This window comes from Pan paniscus, chromosome 8 (assembly GCF_029289425.2).
Source record: "Pan paniscus chromosome 8, NHGRI_mPanPan1-v2.0_pri, whole genome shotgun sequence".
Classification (NCBI taxonomy): Eukaryota; Metazoa; Chordata; class Mammalia; order Primates; family Hominidae; genus Pan; species Pan paniscus.
Window position 1 is genome coordinate 133,650,258 of NC_073257.2, and position 17,255 is coordinate 133,667,512.

At 36.8% G+C, this 17,255-nt stretch overlaps 1 protein-coding gene across 20 annotated transcripts in view; it reads right to left on the reverse strand.

The window, feature by feature from the left end:
* The window catches only part of ATE1 (arginyltransferase 1), a 187,720-nt gene that overhangs the window by 47,548 nt on the left and 122,917 nt on the right, over window positions 1–17,255 (reverse strand). For all 20 annotated transcript variants that reach the window (XM_055093405.2, XM_003825664.6, XM_034931626.3 and 17 more), the window contains one exon: window positions 2,157–2,277. In XM_055093405.2, the coding sequence (XP_054949380.1) occupies window positions 2,157–2,277 (121 nt within the window). The remainder of the gene's footprint in view (window positions 1–2,156; window positions 2,278–17,255) is intronic.

Sequence of the window (17,255 nt, forward strand, 5' to 3'; positions counted from 1 at the left end):
GGAATGCAACTTATACAGAAACAGTTTTATATGTGAATATGAAATCTTTTAGTAAGATGTTCAGCAGTTTTCATCATAGGGACTGGACTGACTGACCTTAAGCTAGAGGGGAAATTTCTTTTGAGGGAAGAGAGGAGAGTAGAGAAGTATATGCTTTCTCTTATAATACTATTGCCTTTGGCTCTGAGCCTGACTCCAAAATTGATTGACAAATTTAATGTTTGTTTTTAAGCAACATATCTGATCAATGAGGTGTAACTTTACTCAGAATGAAACGATCAGACGCTGACTAATAATTTCAGGTGTGGGAACTATAAAACTCTGGTTATTCTAGGAAACCTAAACATCTAGAAAAACAGGGGCTAATGCCAGGGTACCTGGCATATGAGTCAGCTGGGTCCCTATGGTCACTCGTCATCAGGTTCTAAGGTATCATCATGTGTAAGAAAGAGTCACTCTTGATTTCATAACAGCTTTTCAAGGAGATAACAAAATACATTACATGGGCCAATTTTTTTACACAAAAAACCTGATTTGTGAAACAAACGCACATCTTAGAACTGAAGAAGTTACTGCATCCCTTTCCCCACCCCCTTATCTTTCATTTGGTTTTGCTCCATCTACTCCTCTCTTCTCCTCCAGACTTTCCATTGATCTTTCCTTCTTTTTTCCCAAACTTAGACAATGGGTGGTAGCTAGAAAAATGTTCATACTCTTAAGAAATATGGATCAGGCATCTCCTCTGTGGTGGGGTTCTGTGAGACCTCAAAGTTCAATTAAGCACAACTGAGAATATCAAGGAACTTTAAGGGGAAGACAAGCATGTCAACTTAATGCAACCCATCCTGAGAGCATCAGCACCTGTGCCTGTCTTACAAAGCCACGGCTAAATGCCATGAGGACTACAAGGGCTGTGTGGAGGAGGGCTACTTTGAACTGTGAGTGGTACTTAGACTACAGGGAGGTAAACAAAACTGCACGATTTTGCAGAGAGGGATCACAGTAAATAAAAGTAAATGCAGACAAAAGCCTGTGGCATATATAGGATGCAGCATTCTAATTTGGCTAGTGACCACCAAAAAACAGTAATAGGGGGCTGTTCTTAGCATGTTTATCTCATTTTAATCCTCATTACAGCTAGTAGGTCCTATTATTACCTCCATTTTAAAAGTGAGAAATCTGAGACAAGGGAGATTATTAAATTGCCTAAGGGCATACAGTTTACCAGCTGATCATGAAGGCAGGATCTGAATCCAGGAAGCCTAACTCCAGGGCTATGCTTTTTTTTTTTTTTTTTTTTTTTTTGAGACGGAGTCTTACACTGTCACCCAGGCTGAAGTGCAATGGCGTAATCTCAGCTCACTGAAACCTCCACCTCCCAGGTTCAAGCGATTCTCCTGCCTCAGCCTCCTGACTAGCTGAGATAACAGGCACCCATCATCATGCCCAGCCAGTTTTTGTATTTTTAGTAGAGAGGAGGTTTCACCATGTTGGCCAGGCTGGTCTCGAACTCCGGACCTCACGTGATCTGCCTACCTCAGCCTCCCAAAGTGCTGGGATTATAGGTGTGAGCCACGGCACCCAGCCAGGGATATACTTTCAATGTCTGTATATACTCTTAGTACACAGAACATCCAAATGGGAACAATGGGGAACAAAATATGGCTGGGACTATACTGGAGGGGTACGCCAGAGATACAAATAGAAAGTAAAAAAAGTATTGTCGCAAAATCCATTACAGTCTTTTTGCCTCCATGAAACCATCCTACAACTTTATTCGGTCCAGTTGGTCAATATTTCCATCTTCTCTACATTGACTAAATAATCCATCTAGCAGACAATTTTTAGGCACTGTGATAGTTGGAAAAGATATGGATATTGATATCAGCCCCTCAAAGCATATAAAAACTAATCTAATGGGAGAAGCTAGGTCAGTAAGTGGCACGAGCACGTGAGGTTTCTTAATTTTGTGCCAAACTGTGTGAGTTTGTGTGCATGTGCAAAGTCTTCCTCTATCTTACACACACACACACTCATGCACAGCATACTCTATAATATACAAAGCTACCTGGACCCTGTTAAGAGCCACAGCCACACACACATGGATCATAAAAACAAAGCCAATGATTTCCAGCTGAGCTCAGCTCCAAACATACCTGCTTCTGGGTCCTGGTTGAAACGGCAGTACTTGGAGTTTTCAAGTGAAGGCAGGCATTGCTCAATGGGTACCCAAACATATGTCTCAGGGCACAGCAAATCAGAAGGTCTATACTGACCCTAAAGAAAAGTGAAGGAAAAAGGCACAGGCATTATTAACACAGCAATGCCAGAGATATAGGGATGAGGGCTCTAGGAAAGGTTTAAAGCAAAAACTTAAAAGTCAACCAGAAACTGTTTTACTGTAAATACTAAGCAACCCTGTAGCTGATAGTTTTCCCATCTCATGAAAGCACGTTTGACTCAGGGCTCTCTGAAAGTTAAACACCACGACTTAGGATGCCTGTGTTGATTTGGAAAATTCGAGTTTTTACTCCCTTTTGGAAGAAATATTCAATGTGATTCTTGCTGAGCTGACTTGAGAATAACCAGTTTCAAAATTGTCTTTCAAATACTAGTTAATTAACAAAGAGAAGTTTCTTTTCATGTATTAGAGCACTGTATAAAGTGAACTTATTTTTCAACATGGAATTTCACTATCCTTAATGACAAATTTTTTAATTTGTGATTTGTAGACTCAGTTGATAATATTCATTCTTCTCTAATGTAGTAGAAAGTACTGTTTTATCAATATACTTCTATATGCAATCTAAACTGATAAACGTATAATAAATGGAAGTTTAAGAAACAAGTTTCAGGGAAACATCTGATAATCCACTGAACTTTCTTCAAAAATCCCACTTAAAATCCCATTTAAAAATTTTATCTGTACATATATATGTATATATATGTGTGTGTACATATATGTGTGTGTATACATACATATATGTGTGTGTATACATGTGTGTATATATGTGTGTGTGTGTGTGTGTGTGTGTGTATATATATATATATATATATATTTTTTTTTTTTTTTTTGAGATAGATTCTTGCTCTGTCACCCAGGCTGGAGTGCAGTGGTGCAATCTTGGCTCACTGCAACATCTGCTTCCTGTTTTCAAGTGATTCTCCTGTCTCAGCCTCCCAAGTAGCTGGGGTTACTGGTGTATGCCACCACACCATGCTAATGTTTGTATTTTTGGTAGAGAGGGGGTTTCACCATGCTGGCCAGGCTGGTCTCAAACTCCTGACCTCAGGTGATCCGCCCACCTCAGCCTCCCAAAGTGCTGGGATTACAGGCATGAGCCACCGTGCCCGGCCAATTTATATTTTTATAATCCAATTATACACCTCAAATCTAACACAAAGACTATACAATAGATGCTAAAGAAAAAAAATCATTCACTTAATGGGGATAATGAAGATGGTACAAATTATTTGAAAACATTTCGTGAAAATTTTCATAACTATCAAGGTTTTGTATTCTTTGAGCTTATTTAAAATTCCAAGTGTCTCGCTTCTAAATTTTAAAACTCATTATAGAGGTTAAAATCTAGTATAGTGTTTTTCAATTGTTTTTTACTACAACCCATAGTACAAAATACATTCTATATCACAGCCTAGTAAACATATTTGCAAACATAAAACCAGAAACAAACCTTTTAGTATACAATGCTTACCGATGTTATGTTCTAGTCTATTTTATTTCATTTTTCAAAAAATGCTGCTCATGAACCACCAAAACTGCTTTTACAAGCAACAAATGAGTTATACCATAGAGTGTGAAAAACACCAGTGCAAAACTCATTACAAAGAATACAGCGTAAGAGCTCGGCAGTGATGCTGTTCGACAGAAAGGCTCTATACCAGGTGCTGTGTGAGTCACCATATGAAGCATAGATATAAAATGAACACCACGTCCTATTAGCTCGCAAAGCATTCAGAAGTCTGGAAGCCAAAAAGAGAGGCTATACATCCACAAAATGTGAGGAAACATTCTTTCCTGTTTGAGTGGCTGGGAGAGGGTTCAAGGAGGATATGGGGTTTTATTGAGGACTTAAAAGACTGACTGAATTAAGCCTAGGGTAGGATGAAAAGAAATGAGAACAATCTAGATAAAGGGAACGGCATAAACAAAGACACAGAGTTGGGCCAAGTAGAAAACTCCAAGGAACAGGAAATGGCAGGGCACCACAGCGATGGAACAGTGGGATGGATCAGATTCTGGGGGACATTCTGGGCAGCAGTCAGATGTTTGGAATTTTCTTCTAGATGAAATGGGAAGGCTTGCTGGATAAGAGGGAGAGTTTTGTTCTATTCCAATAGGAGCAGATAACAGGGTGAAGACCAGAAGTCAGGTCTCTGACTCAGCTTTCCTGGAGTGCTCACTGCACTGTTGCTGCCTCACTGCCCTACAGCAGTAGAAGGCCATCTACAACGGGCAGCTCCAGGTGGTCTACAGACGCATCTAATAATATTCAAACACAGAATTAGGAATGAATTGAGGATTTACTTAGGAAGTGTAATAAAGCCAGATATTTCACTGTTATCTATCTTATCAAAAACAATGGCATTATCTCCATTAACTCAGAAACTGTTTTACTGGGGGAAAGGACATGAATCAGAAAACTAGACAGCATCCTAAAGCTGTGCTTCTAAGTCTGTTTTTTCCTTCTTGGTGATAGATCACTTTGCAAATCTGACGGAAAAAAGGCTAAATATAAAAGCTAAAGATATAAAACTTCTGGGGAAAAAAAAGGACTAAATTTTCTTGACCTGGGAGTATAGAAGTTTTCTTTTGTAAACAAAATGAACCAACCATAGAGGAAGAAAACTGATGAACTATACTTCCTCAAAATTATCTTCAAAAAAACTACTAGGAAAATAAATAGGAAAGCCAAAAACTGGGAGAAAATTTTGACAAAACATTTATTTAAAAACAGACTTGTATCCGGAATATATAAAGAATTATAACAACTCAATAATAAGAACACAATGCATTTTTTTAAAAAAGGCAAATCACTTAAGCACTTCACCAAAGATATATGAACGCCTAATAAGCATGTGAAGAGATGTTCAACGTTGTCAGTTACCAGAAATGCAAATTAAAACCATAACAAATTATCACTGCATGTCCACTAGAATGGCTAAATTTTAAAAAGACGGAAGAAACAAGTTTTGGTAAGGATTTGGACTAATTAGAACTTACATATTGTTGGTTTAAAATGGTGAAACACTTGATAAAATATAAATATTCTTGTACATATCATTTGTGAATATGCCTAGGATAAATTCCTTCAACTGGGAATGTTGGGTAAAAGGGTTTTAACTTTTATAGTGTCAAATGACTTTCCACAGAAGTTGTGCCATTTTACATTCTCATCAGCAACATTATGCTCCCAAGTTGATTTCCCTCACATCCTTACCAAGATAGTATACTACCAAAACTTTCAATCTTTGCTGTTCTAAAAAATGACATTTCATGTGGTTTTAATTAGCATTATGTATCTTCATATATTTAGAGGAATTTGCATTTTTCTTTTTCATAAAGTTGGCCCATTTTATTGTTAAATTGCTGGCCTTTCCTTATTAAACAATTCTTTATATATTAAGAACTCTTTATATATTAAGCCCTTCGTTTGTATAATATGTCATAAATCTTTTCCAAGTTTATATATTTTCTGACTTTCTATGCCATACTCTTACGCCATATGAAAATCTGATGTGTGGTCAAATCGATCATTTTTAAAAATGGCCTCTGGGTTTACACAATAATTAAGAAGGCCACCCTCACTTTCAAGGTTATGAAAGCATACTTTCATATTTTTTCTAGTACTTTCATGGTTTCATAATATTACATTTACATTTATGCTCCATCTGGAATTTATTGTGATATAAGGTATACAAAAAGAATCCAACTTAATTTCTTTCAAATGTTTATTCAGTGACCTCAGCATCATTTTTAAAACAATCTTCATTTCCCCTGCTAATTTGGTAACTTACTGAATTCCCATATATAGGGAAATCTCTTTCAAGACTTTCTACGTATTCTGTTATACTGACCTGTCTTATCAAGTACCAGTACCACATAGTTTTAACTATTAAAGCTTTATATTATATTTTAACATCTTGGAGATTTAATTCCCCCTCATCACTCTTCATTTGTAGAATTTTCTGGCTCATTTTACTTAATTGTTCTAGGATTCTGAATTTGGTACAAAAATATTACCAACATGAATAAGGAAACACTAATAAAAATGGAATAGCATAGCTTGATCTTTGTGACAGCAGAACATAAAAGAAGAGAATACCCAGGCTGGGCAACACAGTGAGACCCCATCTCTACAAAAAATTTTTTTAATTAGCTGGGCATGGTGGTGCACACCTATAGTCCCAGCTATTTGGGAGGCTGAGGTGGGAATATCTCTTGAGCCCAGGAGGGTAGAGGCAATAGTCAGCAGTGATTGTGTCACTGCACTCCAGATCAGGTGACAAAGACCCTGTCTCCAAAAAAAAAAAAAAAAAAAGGAGAAGAGAATACCAAGAATGTCTGGTAAAAAAAAAAAAAAAAGAACATTGTATCATCTCAAAAAACAACATAAGACCTTAAACATACGAATGGCCCCATTTTCTAATATAAGGTGGAACTGAATGCTCACTGGCAAAAAAAGCACAGGACAAATATCGAGGGTGGAGATGGGGGTGATCGGACATCAACTTTTGAGTCCTTAAGGTTAAAACAGAGCCTGTTTTCCTTCATAACATAAACCTTGCGGATACGCAGATTCATCAACAGCCACCTGAATCCAGTGCCTAGATTTAACAACGACGCTGACCATCAAGAACATTTAGTCGGCTGGAGGCGGTAGTTCATGCCTGTAATCCCAGTACCATGGGAGGCCGAGGCAGGCAGATCACTTGAGGCCAAGAGTTTGAGACCAGCCTGGCCAACATGGCGAAACCCCATCTCTACTAAAAATATAAAAGTTAGCCGGGCATGGTGATACGTGCCTATAATCCCAGCTCCTCTGGAGGCTGAGGCACAACAATCGCTTGAGCCTGGGAAGCAGAGGTTACAGTGAGCCAAGATCGCACCACTGCACTCCAGCCTGGGCAATGGAGTGAGTCTCTGTCTCAAAAAAAATAAAAATAAATTTTTTTTAAAAAAAGAATATTTAGTCAATGAACATTACATAAATCCTCACTATGTAACAGGCACTAAAGGCTGGAACAAAAAGATGAACAAATGCATGCCTCTCGATAATTCACAACCTACTGGGAGTGATAAAGCTGGATAAAGATGAAGTATGCATAAAACATAAAAAATATGACAGTGTACAACTGTCCCAAGTTTCTAAATTTTCACAGTGCTCTAAGAAGGTAATACCTGCTCATACAATGATATTTCATTTTTTAACTCTTTAAATACTCAGTTTATCTCACTCGAAGACCATAAATGCATACATTTTAACTTCTGCTCATCATCTGAAATCACGTTTTTAGACTAGGTTAAAACATTATTTTTCTTCTAAGTACAGGCTCATTTCAGTGTTTCAGATATTCTCACAAGCCGTCAAAGAATTGAGATTTATGAAATAAACCACTTTGAAATGTTATGCTTTCTAAACTAAGCTGGTCGAGAGTTAAATGACCAAAGTGCTTAAAGCTCAATTCAAAGTCACCATCACACAAATGAAAACACAGGGGGTTGAAAGCTACCCTGCCTCTTCAGCTAGTATAAGAAAATGAGAAACGTTTGTATGAAGAATGTAATTACTTAAGGATTTGGACATAGTTTCCCATGGTCAGAAGAAAAAATATTTAATCAACCTCTAAGTACATTCATTCAGATTGGAACAAAGAGGTAAAAGCAGATTAATTCTTTCCTAGGGTGCTGACTTTTTGTAAATAAGAAGAAATGAGTTACCACAGATTTTCTAAGTACTCAAAATTTTGAAAATGTAATTGGTCTGACAGGGCTTCTCTCACAATTTTTTGGAGAGTTATTTCAATCCACAATTTTAGAAGATGACTGCTAGACATCCTTTGCAAGTCCTCAGAAATTCAGCCGTCCAACAAGAACAAAAGGAAATCTTACCAAGCAAGGGCACCTATTTCAAGAGGGAAGGCTACCACAGAGGATAACATAGTTCAAGATAAGATGCCTGAAAAAGTTAAAAAATAACGTTTAAAAATACTAAACATAGAGAAGGGATGCTTACTTTTTATTATTAATTAAACATTTTTTTGGTGAGGGATCATCACTCAGTTCAAAGCCGTCAAAGGGAAAAGTTCAGCAAATTCTATGATTCCTGACTTCACCAAACGATTTTAACTTCTGCAACTATTTACAAACTGTTTTAGAACTGGAAAACAAAACTTAAAAACAAAATGAAACAAACTACCTATGCATGTCTATATTTTCAGTTACCACAGAAGAGTTAATGTTTTACACAAAGTAGAGCTGTAATATTCAATGGTCTTTTTCTTTGATGAAAACCACTTAGACTATTTGTAAGACTCAATTAAAAAAATTAAAATATGGCCTCATAATATTTCAATTAATTTTACTAGGTTGTCATAGAATGAAAATCTAGGAAATGCCAAAGTTAAATCTAAAACATTGAAAGGAGAAGAAAAACACCCTAGCTAAATGCACTTCCTGCTCTATTTCTATTAAAAAAGACTGTGTCTTCTGGAAGAGGAGATTATATACTTTTGGTTTTTGGTTAATGGAATGAACAAAGGCATTCTTCTCACTTGCATGCTTTAGCCTATAATTTGAAGAGCATTATCATACTGATCCAATTTCTTACCCTATAAAAGAATCACAAAATAAATACATGGAAAATATCTTAGTTTAACAAAATGTAACAGAATTCGGCCTAAAAATTAAAATCATTTTGATAGCCAGAGGTTAAAAGTTATCTCACTATCATATCTTACTGGATAACAATGAACACAAGTATAAAAGGACATATGTATGTGGAAAAATTGGATTTCACAATTAGTAATAATTTCAGCAGAGATACTTTAAAGTAGACGAACGTCTTTTACTTCTAATTAAAACACAGCAAACAACACTAAGAGATTTTCCCTCAGTTAAGCTGTAACTAGTTAGAAATCTGAATTTTCAAAGGCGAAAGTTATAAACTGATACAGAGGAGAAGCAAAAAGTGTTTCCAGCAAGCCCTAGTGATACATTTTTTTGCAATGTTTTCATTGATGTAATTCATATACCATTAAATTCACCCTTTTAAATTGTACAATTCAGCACCTTTTATTTTCATAAGGTTGTACAAGCATCACTATCAGATTCCAAAACATTTTCATCATCCCCAAAGAAACCCAGTACCCATTAGCAGTCCCTCCACATCCCCTTGCCCCCTAGCCCCTAGCAACCATTATTGTGCTGACTATCCATTTAAAAATAGAATATTTCCTCACATACCACACTTCCTATTTGAGTGGGAGTAAAAAAAAAAAAAAAAAAATACGAAGACATGGCACAGCCTATATAAGGCCCTGAGTGGCACGGCCCATGTTACCCTTCAGACTGGTCGTCTACCGCTTTATCCTCCTCCATCATGTCACCTTCGCCACACTGGCTTCCTTGCGGTCCCTTGCACATGCTAGGCCTGCTCCCACCTCAGAGATTCTCACTGACTGTTCTCTCTTCTGGTCACAGCTACTTTAAGTTTTTGCTCAACGTCACATTCTCAATGAAGCCCACCTATCCTCCCTACCATTTTACTTCCATGGGGCTTATCACTGTCTAACCGTCTTGTTAATTTCCTTATTTATTTATATCTATAGAAAACTACTTGTTAGAATGTAGAGTCAGGGATTTTAGTCTAACTTGATCACTAATGTGTTCCAAAACCTGCCCAGTAAATAACTACTGGGTGAATGAACAACGACCATAGTACACTCCACCTATACCATTTCTACTTCCACTTTCTAAACAGTGGACATTACTTTAACACCTTCTGCCTTGCTCATTAACATGGCATGCATGAAGCAGTATTTGCTGAATTTGTATTTATGATGTGGCTCCCACATGTTCTTATTATATAAGAATAGTTCTCAACCTTTGGGAATTCAGTGAATTATCACCAAATGCTAGAATTACAAGGACATAATCAAGACAGGGGCTATAAGAGTTACTGAAATTAAAAAGGGGGTTTTCATACTCAAGAAGGTTAGAAACTACTGGCTCATGTCAATTTAAAGTTTTTTTGAATTGAAAGTATATGCCAATGAAATAAATTTATCTCAAAAGAGATGTACAGCTTTTCATATTAATTTTCACTTTAAAAAAGAGAAGGAAAGGCAACTTCTGAAAGGGCCTCTTCATCTGTTAGGAGAGTTGAACAATGCCACTTTGGTGGGTAACAACAAAGACAATAATTACTTCTCTCTGTATTTGTTAAGAACATAGTCCTCATAATAATTCTGCACATTGTCTGAGTTAAATCTCACAATAACTTTAAAAAGTAATGAAGACAGGCCGGGTGCAGTGGCTCACGCCTGTAATCCCAGCACTTTGGGAGGCAGAAATGGGTAGATTACTTGAGGTCAGGAATTCGAGATCAGCCTGACCAACATGGTGAAACCCCTTCTCTACTAAAAATACAAAAATTAGTTGGGCGTGGTGACACACGCCTGTGGTCCCAGCTACTCAGGAGGCTAAGGCAGGAGGATCACCTGAACCCAGAAGGTGGAGTTTGTAGTGAGCCAAGATCGTGCCACTGCATTCCAGCCTGGGTGACAGAGTAAGACTCTGTCTCAAGAAAAAAAAAAAAAAAGGTAATGAAGACAGACATTACTTCTACTGTATAGATAAAACAATAAGATGATAAAATAGTAGTGATGAACTGAGAGCTAGACTCTATTCCTATTCTCATTTCCTGCCTAAACCTTAAAAAAACAAAAGCACAATTTTTAAATGTATTTTCAAAATAACTTCCGAAAACCTTAAAAATCACAACTCAGTTCAATATACACAGGGACTCCGCTTGATATCAAGGAGGAAAAGATGAAAAAAGCCTTGTGAGGTGCTCATTCTCTGCTGGGGAAGAGGAGGCAGTTGGCCCCAATATTCACAGCCATGATCAATAACGGGTGGTGGGCACAGGCTGCTACAGAAGCACGAAGGAGCTGGAGCAGCCAGCAATACTGAGGACAGCAACAAGAGCTGTCAACAAGCTGTGGCAGAATGCACAGGTGAAAGAATCAGCTTTCTCTGAAGCAGCAGCTGGAGCTTCCTCAGAACAGGTCCCTCCTGCAATATGTCTTACAGGCCAAGTAGCACCATGTTTAGGAAAACAAAAAAAAAAAACAGGCACTCACCAATAGCAAATACAGATCCAAGACCCATACAGCTGTCTCCCTCCTGAGCTCTCAAATACCTGTCCATCAAAATTTCACCAAACAGGAGATGAAATGAGAAACAACTGTTTCATCTTTGCAGCTAGTATGTGGTCCTGTGTCTACAGTTTCAGGAAGCTTCAGACTTAAATTTATATCCAAAATGTTAACGTTAGATTAGTTATAAAGAGTAACTCCATCTTCTCTCTGAACAAATGCCAATTTCCATAAATTCAAATTTATTGCCAGTAAGTGTCTTGGTATTAGCTGGAGAAATATTATAAAACTCATGGTTTTTAAATTACATTATGGTTTCTTTTATCTGATTACATCTTCCTATCTTCCTAGATTTCCACAGAAGTACTTCTTACAATTGAATATACAATTCATCAGAAATAAAAGAAAAACCTATTATTTACATTATAATGGAAAATTCCCTATAACAATACTGAAAAATGCACTGAAGTTACTAACAACCCCTTTTTAAACAAATCCTGTGTTAAAAGGTCCACTCTTTGATTACGATAGTAAATCCAGAAATATGTGATTTTAATTTTAAAGGGCTTTACCATCTTTTTAAAAATCTTTCTTTTTCCTTTGGCCTTTATAAGAAGACGGATGTGAAGCCCTATGTATTCAGAACTATACAGGTTTACTAATGTGACATGTAAGAATTCTCTTTAAATATTATACTATTTTTTAAGTTTAAACATGCAAATGAGAAATTATTTCTTTAATTAGAGTTAAAGCATTTGAGACTTTGTTATTTTTCTCAGACAAAAAAATCAGAAAAGAAATACTTTCATATGATATTCAACCAAGTTAGCATTCTTGGCTTTTAATTGGAAACATCTGGGGATGGGCTTGGCCGATTGCAATAAAATTGAAGTTACCAATTCACACCCTGCCATTTTGATGGCATTTTGTTTTTACAGTTTTCAAATCAAAACCAAACGAACTTTCCTTTGAACTCTGGTCCTGCACCAAAGATCTTTATGAGATTTCACTCTCAAGAATACTTTATAAATATTTTGAAGAATAGGAAGGATTTTATATTTGAAAACAGGCTAAACCAGCAGTCTGTTTTGAAAGTTCAAGTTAAATTAAAATGTAAGTACACCAAAAAGACAATATTATTTAAATACACACACACACAGACACTGAACATTAGTAGCACTGAACAACAAAAAAATTAACTAGATAAAGTTTAAGTCTTTTATCATGTAAAGTTGACACTAGTATCCCAATTTTCTACAATAAATCTATTGATTGTACTAAAACCGACTGCTTAAAGAGATGCTCTAACAGTACATAAACAAAAGTAGTTCAAAATAATTCATTAGAGTGGGCTGTACCCCCAGAGAAAATGAGTAAGAATAAAGCTTATTAAACCCAGTCTTTCCCCTGAAAGACAACACCAGTGGAATCCCATCCACAAAGTACTACAGCAGACCCCTTGCTCCCTGATTTCATTACATAAACAGAGATTGACTTTATCAGTCCCCGAGAGAGTGCTTTAGAAGTAACTCTAGCTGCTCTGTTTTCAAAAACTGTGTTTGGATTGTGCCATGCTCAGTTGGCGAGGTGAGCTGAGACCAGTAAAGACAAAGGACCTAAACATCTGAATCCATTTGTGTTCCCCAAATTCTGAAAGCCAACAGATGTACTCCATGTGCTGCTAGGCTAAGCTTTGAAAATTTAAAAATACATATTTTTTTCCACTGACAAACAGAAAGTGACGGTATTCTGTATTTCTTTAATTAAAATCCAAGCGTTCTCAAAGGCTCCAGGACTTACTTTAAAGCTTCTTTAAGACTGAGCTATTTATTTTACTATTAGCAAATAACAGAGAATCAAGATTCTAATTCAGTTTTAATCACAATCTTTGCTTTTATTTTGGAAACCCTGAGTTAATCTTTTTTCTTCTAAAAAAGACAAAGAAACCTTGTGAAGCAAAGATTCAAGGAGTCAACTTACAGCCCAAATTTAATTTCAAACTGAAGGGTCGTAAGTTGAAAAGGATTTTTAAAATAAGACATAGAATGAAAGATGAAGACAAAGAAGATAATATAAAGAGAGAAAGAAAAACTCTAAGCCTCTTTAGTTTCTGTTAAAGATTAAATATGCATATGAATATTCATATATGTGTCTATATATAAATTTGGCATTCACCATGTTTGTAAGAAGAACCAATTTAGGTGTTTATTTGCTTTTTTTAGGCTCTTTCTTGGAAAACAGCACTTAGAATCACTGGTTCTGCCATTACCCTAGCTGAGGCCACCCTCACCTAGACAAGAGTGAGGGGGCTGACTCCAAGTTTTCTCCTTTGAATTTATCCATCCTCCTACTCCTGCTAGAGAGAACTGATCATGTAAGTTCCCTACTTAAAACCTCTTACTGGCTCTCCAATATCTATAAGGAAAGTAGGAAGATCCCTTTTTAAAGTTAAAAAAAAAAAAAAACCATGGGCCTTTTGTAATTTTAGTTACAGTTGATGAGAAATTACAATGAGATAAATCACTAAAAATTCATGAATGCTCTTAAATGAGTCTGGATATTACAAATCCCAACAGAATCTGTGTTTGTAAAATAATAATAGTATTATACTTACAAGTGTGTGCCCTTAGTCTATATCCACTGCGTGCAAATGGATTCACAGCCCTTTTGCCAAAGCTCTCCAGTCGAGAGATAACCTGTACCATGTATCTGAGTCCATGGCACAAGATTTGCTTTCAGTCTACTTTCTTACCTTTAACTCACTCACCCCGGGGTACTCACAGGCTATCTTCTGCCTGGCAAGGTTACCCATTTGGTCTCAATGTCTACTCCACTTTTTTTTTTTTTTAAGAGAATCTTGCACTGTTGCCCAGGTTGGAGTGCAGTGGCACCATCTTGGCCCACTGCAACCTCTGCCTCCCAGGTTCAAGTGATTCTCCTGCCTCAGCCTCCCGAGTTGCTGGGATTACAGGCGCCCACCACCACGTCTGGCTAATTTTTATATTTTTAGTAGAGACAGGGTTTCACCATGTTGACCAGGCTACTCTCGAACTCAAGACCTGAGGTGATCTGCTGGCCTCAGTCTCCCAAAGTGCTGGGATTACAGGCGTGAGCCACCGCACCTGGCCCCTGTTCCGTTTTTGAGACCCAACCTAAAAACTGCCTACTCTTACTTTACCAAGCTTTCCTTCGACTCTGCTTCACCTCACCACCCACTGCTCCCATCCCCAGGCTGAACCATCCCCTGTGCTGCCAGTCCTGCATTCAATGACTCATTATTAAATGCCTACCATCTTCCACGTTCCATACTAAGGACTTAAGCATGGTCCTTAGCAAGGTCCTGGGCATGCCATGGTGAACAACAGCACTGCCAGGTTCAGTTCTCAGGGACTTTCTAGTCCAAAAGGGGAGACAAACTTTAAGGAAATAATCATACAGAAATGTTATTACAAAGTATGATAAATGCTATGAAGAAAAAGCATACCAATACAATGGGGAAATCTAATTTAGATTGGAAGGGTCAGCGTTGACGTCTTTAGGAGATATCTAGATTTCCACAGAGGCCTATTCTAGAACTTAATACAATCTATTGGAGTTGTCTGCTTATATGCTGTGTTTCTCTTACTTTTACATCACCCCTCCCCTTCCACTCCCTGACCTAAAATTCAAACTTGGAGTTTCCTAAGAGCTGGGAGTACATCAATTTCTTTACGTTCCCTATGCATATGAAGAATTCCTTGTATGGACCGAATTCTCAATAAATACTTATTCAGTTAAGCTGATTTCTGTCCAATTGTATTTCTTAAAAAGAGAGAACCACAGAATCTTAAAATTGGACCTCAGACTTCCCTAGTTGCATTTAAAGATGTTTTAAAAGGAGGAGGGAGGGATATAGAAAAGTTAAGTGACTTGATCAAGGCTAATTACTGGCAAAACCAAGATTAGAACCACAATCTTAATATTCTTTTTCTGTTAAAATTCCCAACCTAAAATCAGAAATAAGTATGAACACCTAAATTGTGTCAGCAATGTCCTATGTTCCTGTTTATAAAGATCTGCCTAATTAGAATCATTTAGGATCTGTCCCCTCAGAAACAAATTGGTTTTATTTTTCAACATTCTTTTTAAAATGTATATGCCCTGAATCAAACAATGCTAAAAAACAGTTTCCTACAAATACACGGCTTTAATAAAGTCAGTAAGCTGTCTCTAACTAATCATATCTCTATCTGGAGCCATGATTTTTTCCAGAATATGAAAACAGAAAACATTTTTCAGTGCCTGAAAGCCTTAATCATAAAGGTCTGTTTAATTACACCCCTGAGGGGAATAAGAAGTTAGCTTTAACCTCATATTTATCCCAGGGGTGTAATCTTTGGTAATCATTCCTTTTTTTCGGCCTGATGGAAAATTCATCACAAATGACTTAAATGCTTCAAGTTTAAGGATAACCTTTCCTCCCTCCACTGTGCAGCAGCAGGGGTTCTGGTAGAATTTACATCCTGTCCCCTTGGATGCCATCAGTATTCTGTGTGTTTCTGCAAGGAAGGACTTGGTAGAAAGTTAATGTAACAGCTTTTGTGGAGTGCCTACACTTTAGTAGCAAGTTCAAGATTATTTCCTCCCTTTCTAAAAATGATCAGTCATGTAATCATGATAAACACGACCATTTTTAATTTAAACATAGTTATTTACAGGTGAGAAAGTCAAGTCAATTTCACAGAATTTTAAATTACTGTGGAGAAAGTATTATGTTACAAACACCAGGGAATTTTGGATGATAACTTGAGAACCCTTAGTTCTTCATTCAATGACTATACCATTAAAATAAAGTTCTTCTACAATGGCACCTATCTTGGACTTTACACCAAAAATGTATGTCCTTAAAATTTTAAGGAGCCAATCATCACCAAACAATAACAATTTAGAGATACCGAAATAGCATAATTATCAGTTTACCACATCAGAACTCTCTGAAAATAGTTTAATAAAATTGAAGCTGAAATCTACAACTTCCAGATGTGGGAAAAGTATAATTTTGACAAGTTACTATTACGGAGAGCCTGAAATTATGGTATTAGTCATAGAGATGATTATACTTTTGAGCGTAAACGTTTGGAGCATTGAGTATGTTTGGAAGCTGTTGAGCACAGGCTGGTGAGCCATCAGCTGTTGAGCTATCAGCTTCTGGTGATGAGTGTCTGAGTAATACAATGTGGTACGCAGCACACATTCTAGCAACTTTTTTTTTTTTTTTGCACTATAAGCTCGTAAGTCTGAAGATATTTAATGTGTTTGAATCTACTACTGTTATCCTTTTGAAGCTCAAACTGTCCACATTTTGGCCAGTGGGAGCTCAATTGTCTCCCGAGTGCTTCCAACACAACCATAGCAGTTTATGATAGCCTCCATGCTTGCTAACTTCTTTTTATCTTCACAGAGACTATTTATTAAGGGAGTTTTAACTCTCTACAGACTCCACTGTGTGTTTGTGAGCAACAGATATGAAAATCTATCGCTAAATAAATATGTAAAGCCTGTACCAGTTAACTTTAGTCTTTGGGAAGTGTATGATTTACAAGCATCTGAGTCTTCTCTTTCCGCAATAACAGCAGGAAGCACTTACACTATGACTGCAAAGAATCACACAAGACAATTAAAAGTAACCCTTCTGAAGTACTTTTAGCAAAAATATCTAGCTGTAATTGTAGGGCATATAAAAATCTAGAATAAACCAAATGTACTATGAGCATGAAATTTGAATAAAATAATAAACAAATGTTTAATTTTTTCTTTCTACAACTTGAAGTTACTAACTTTTAGTAAAGATTATACTAATATATAATTAAGTC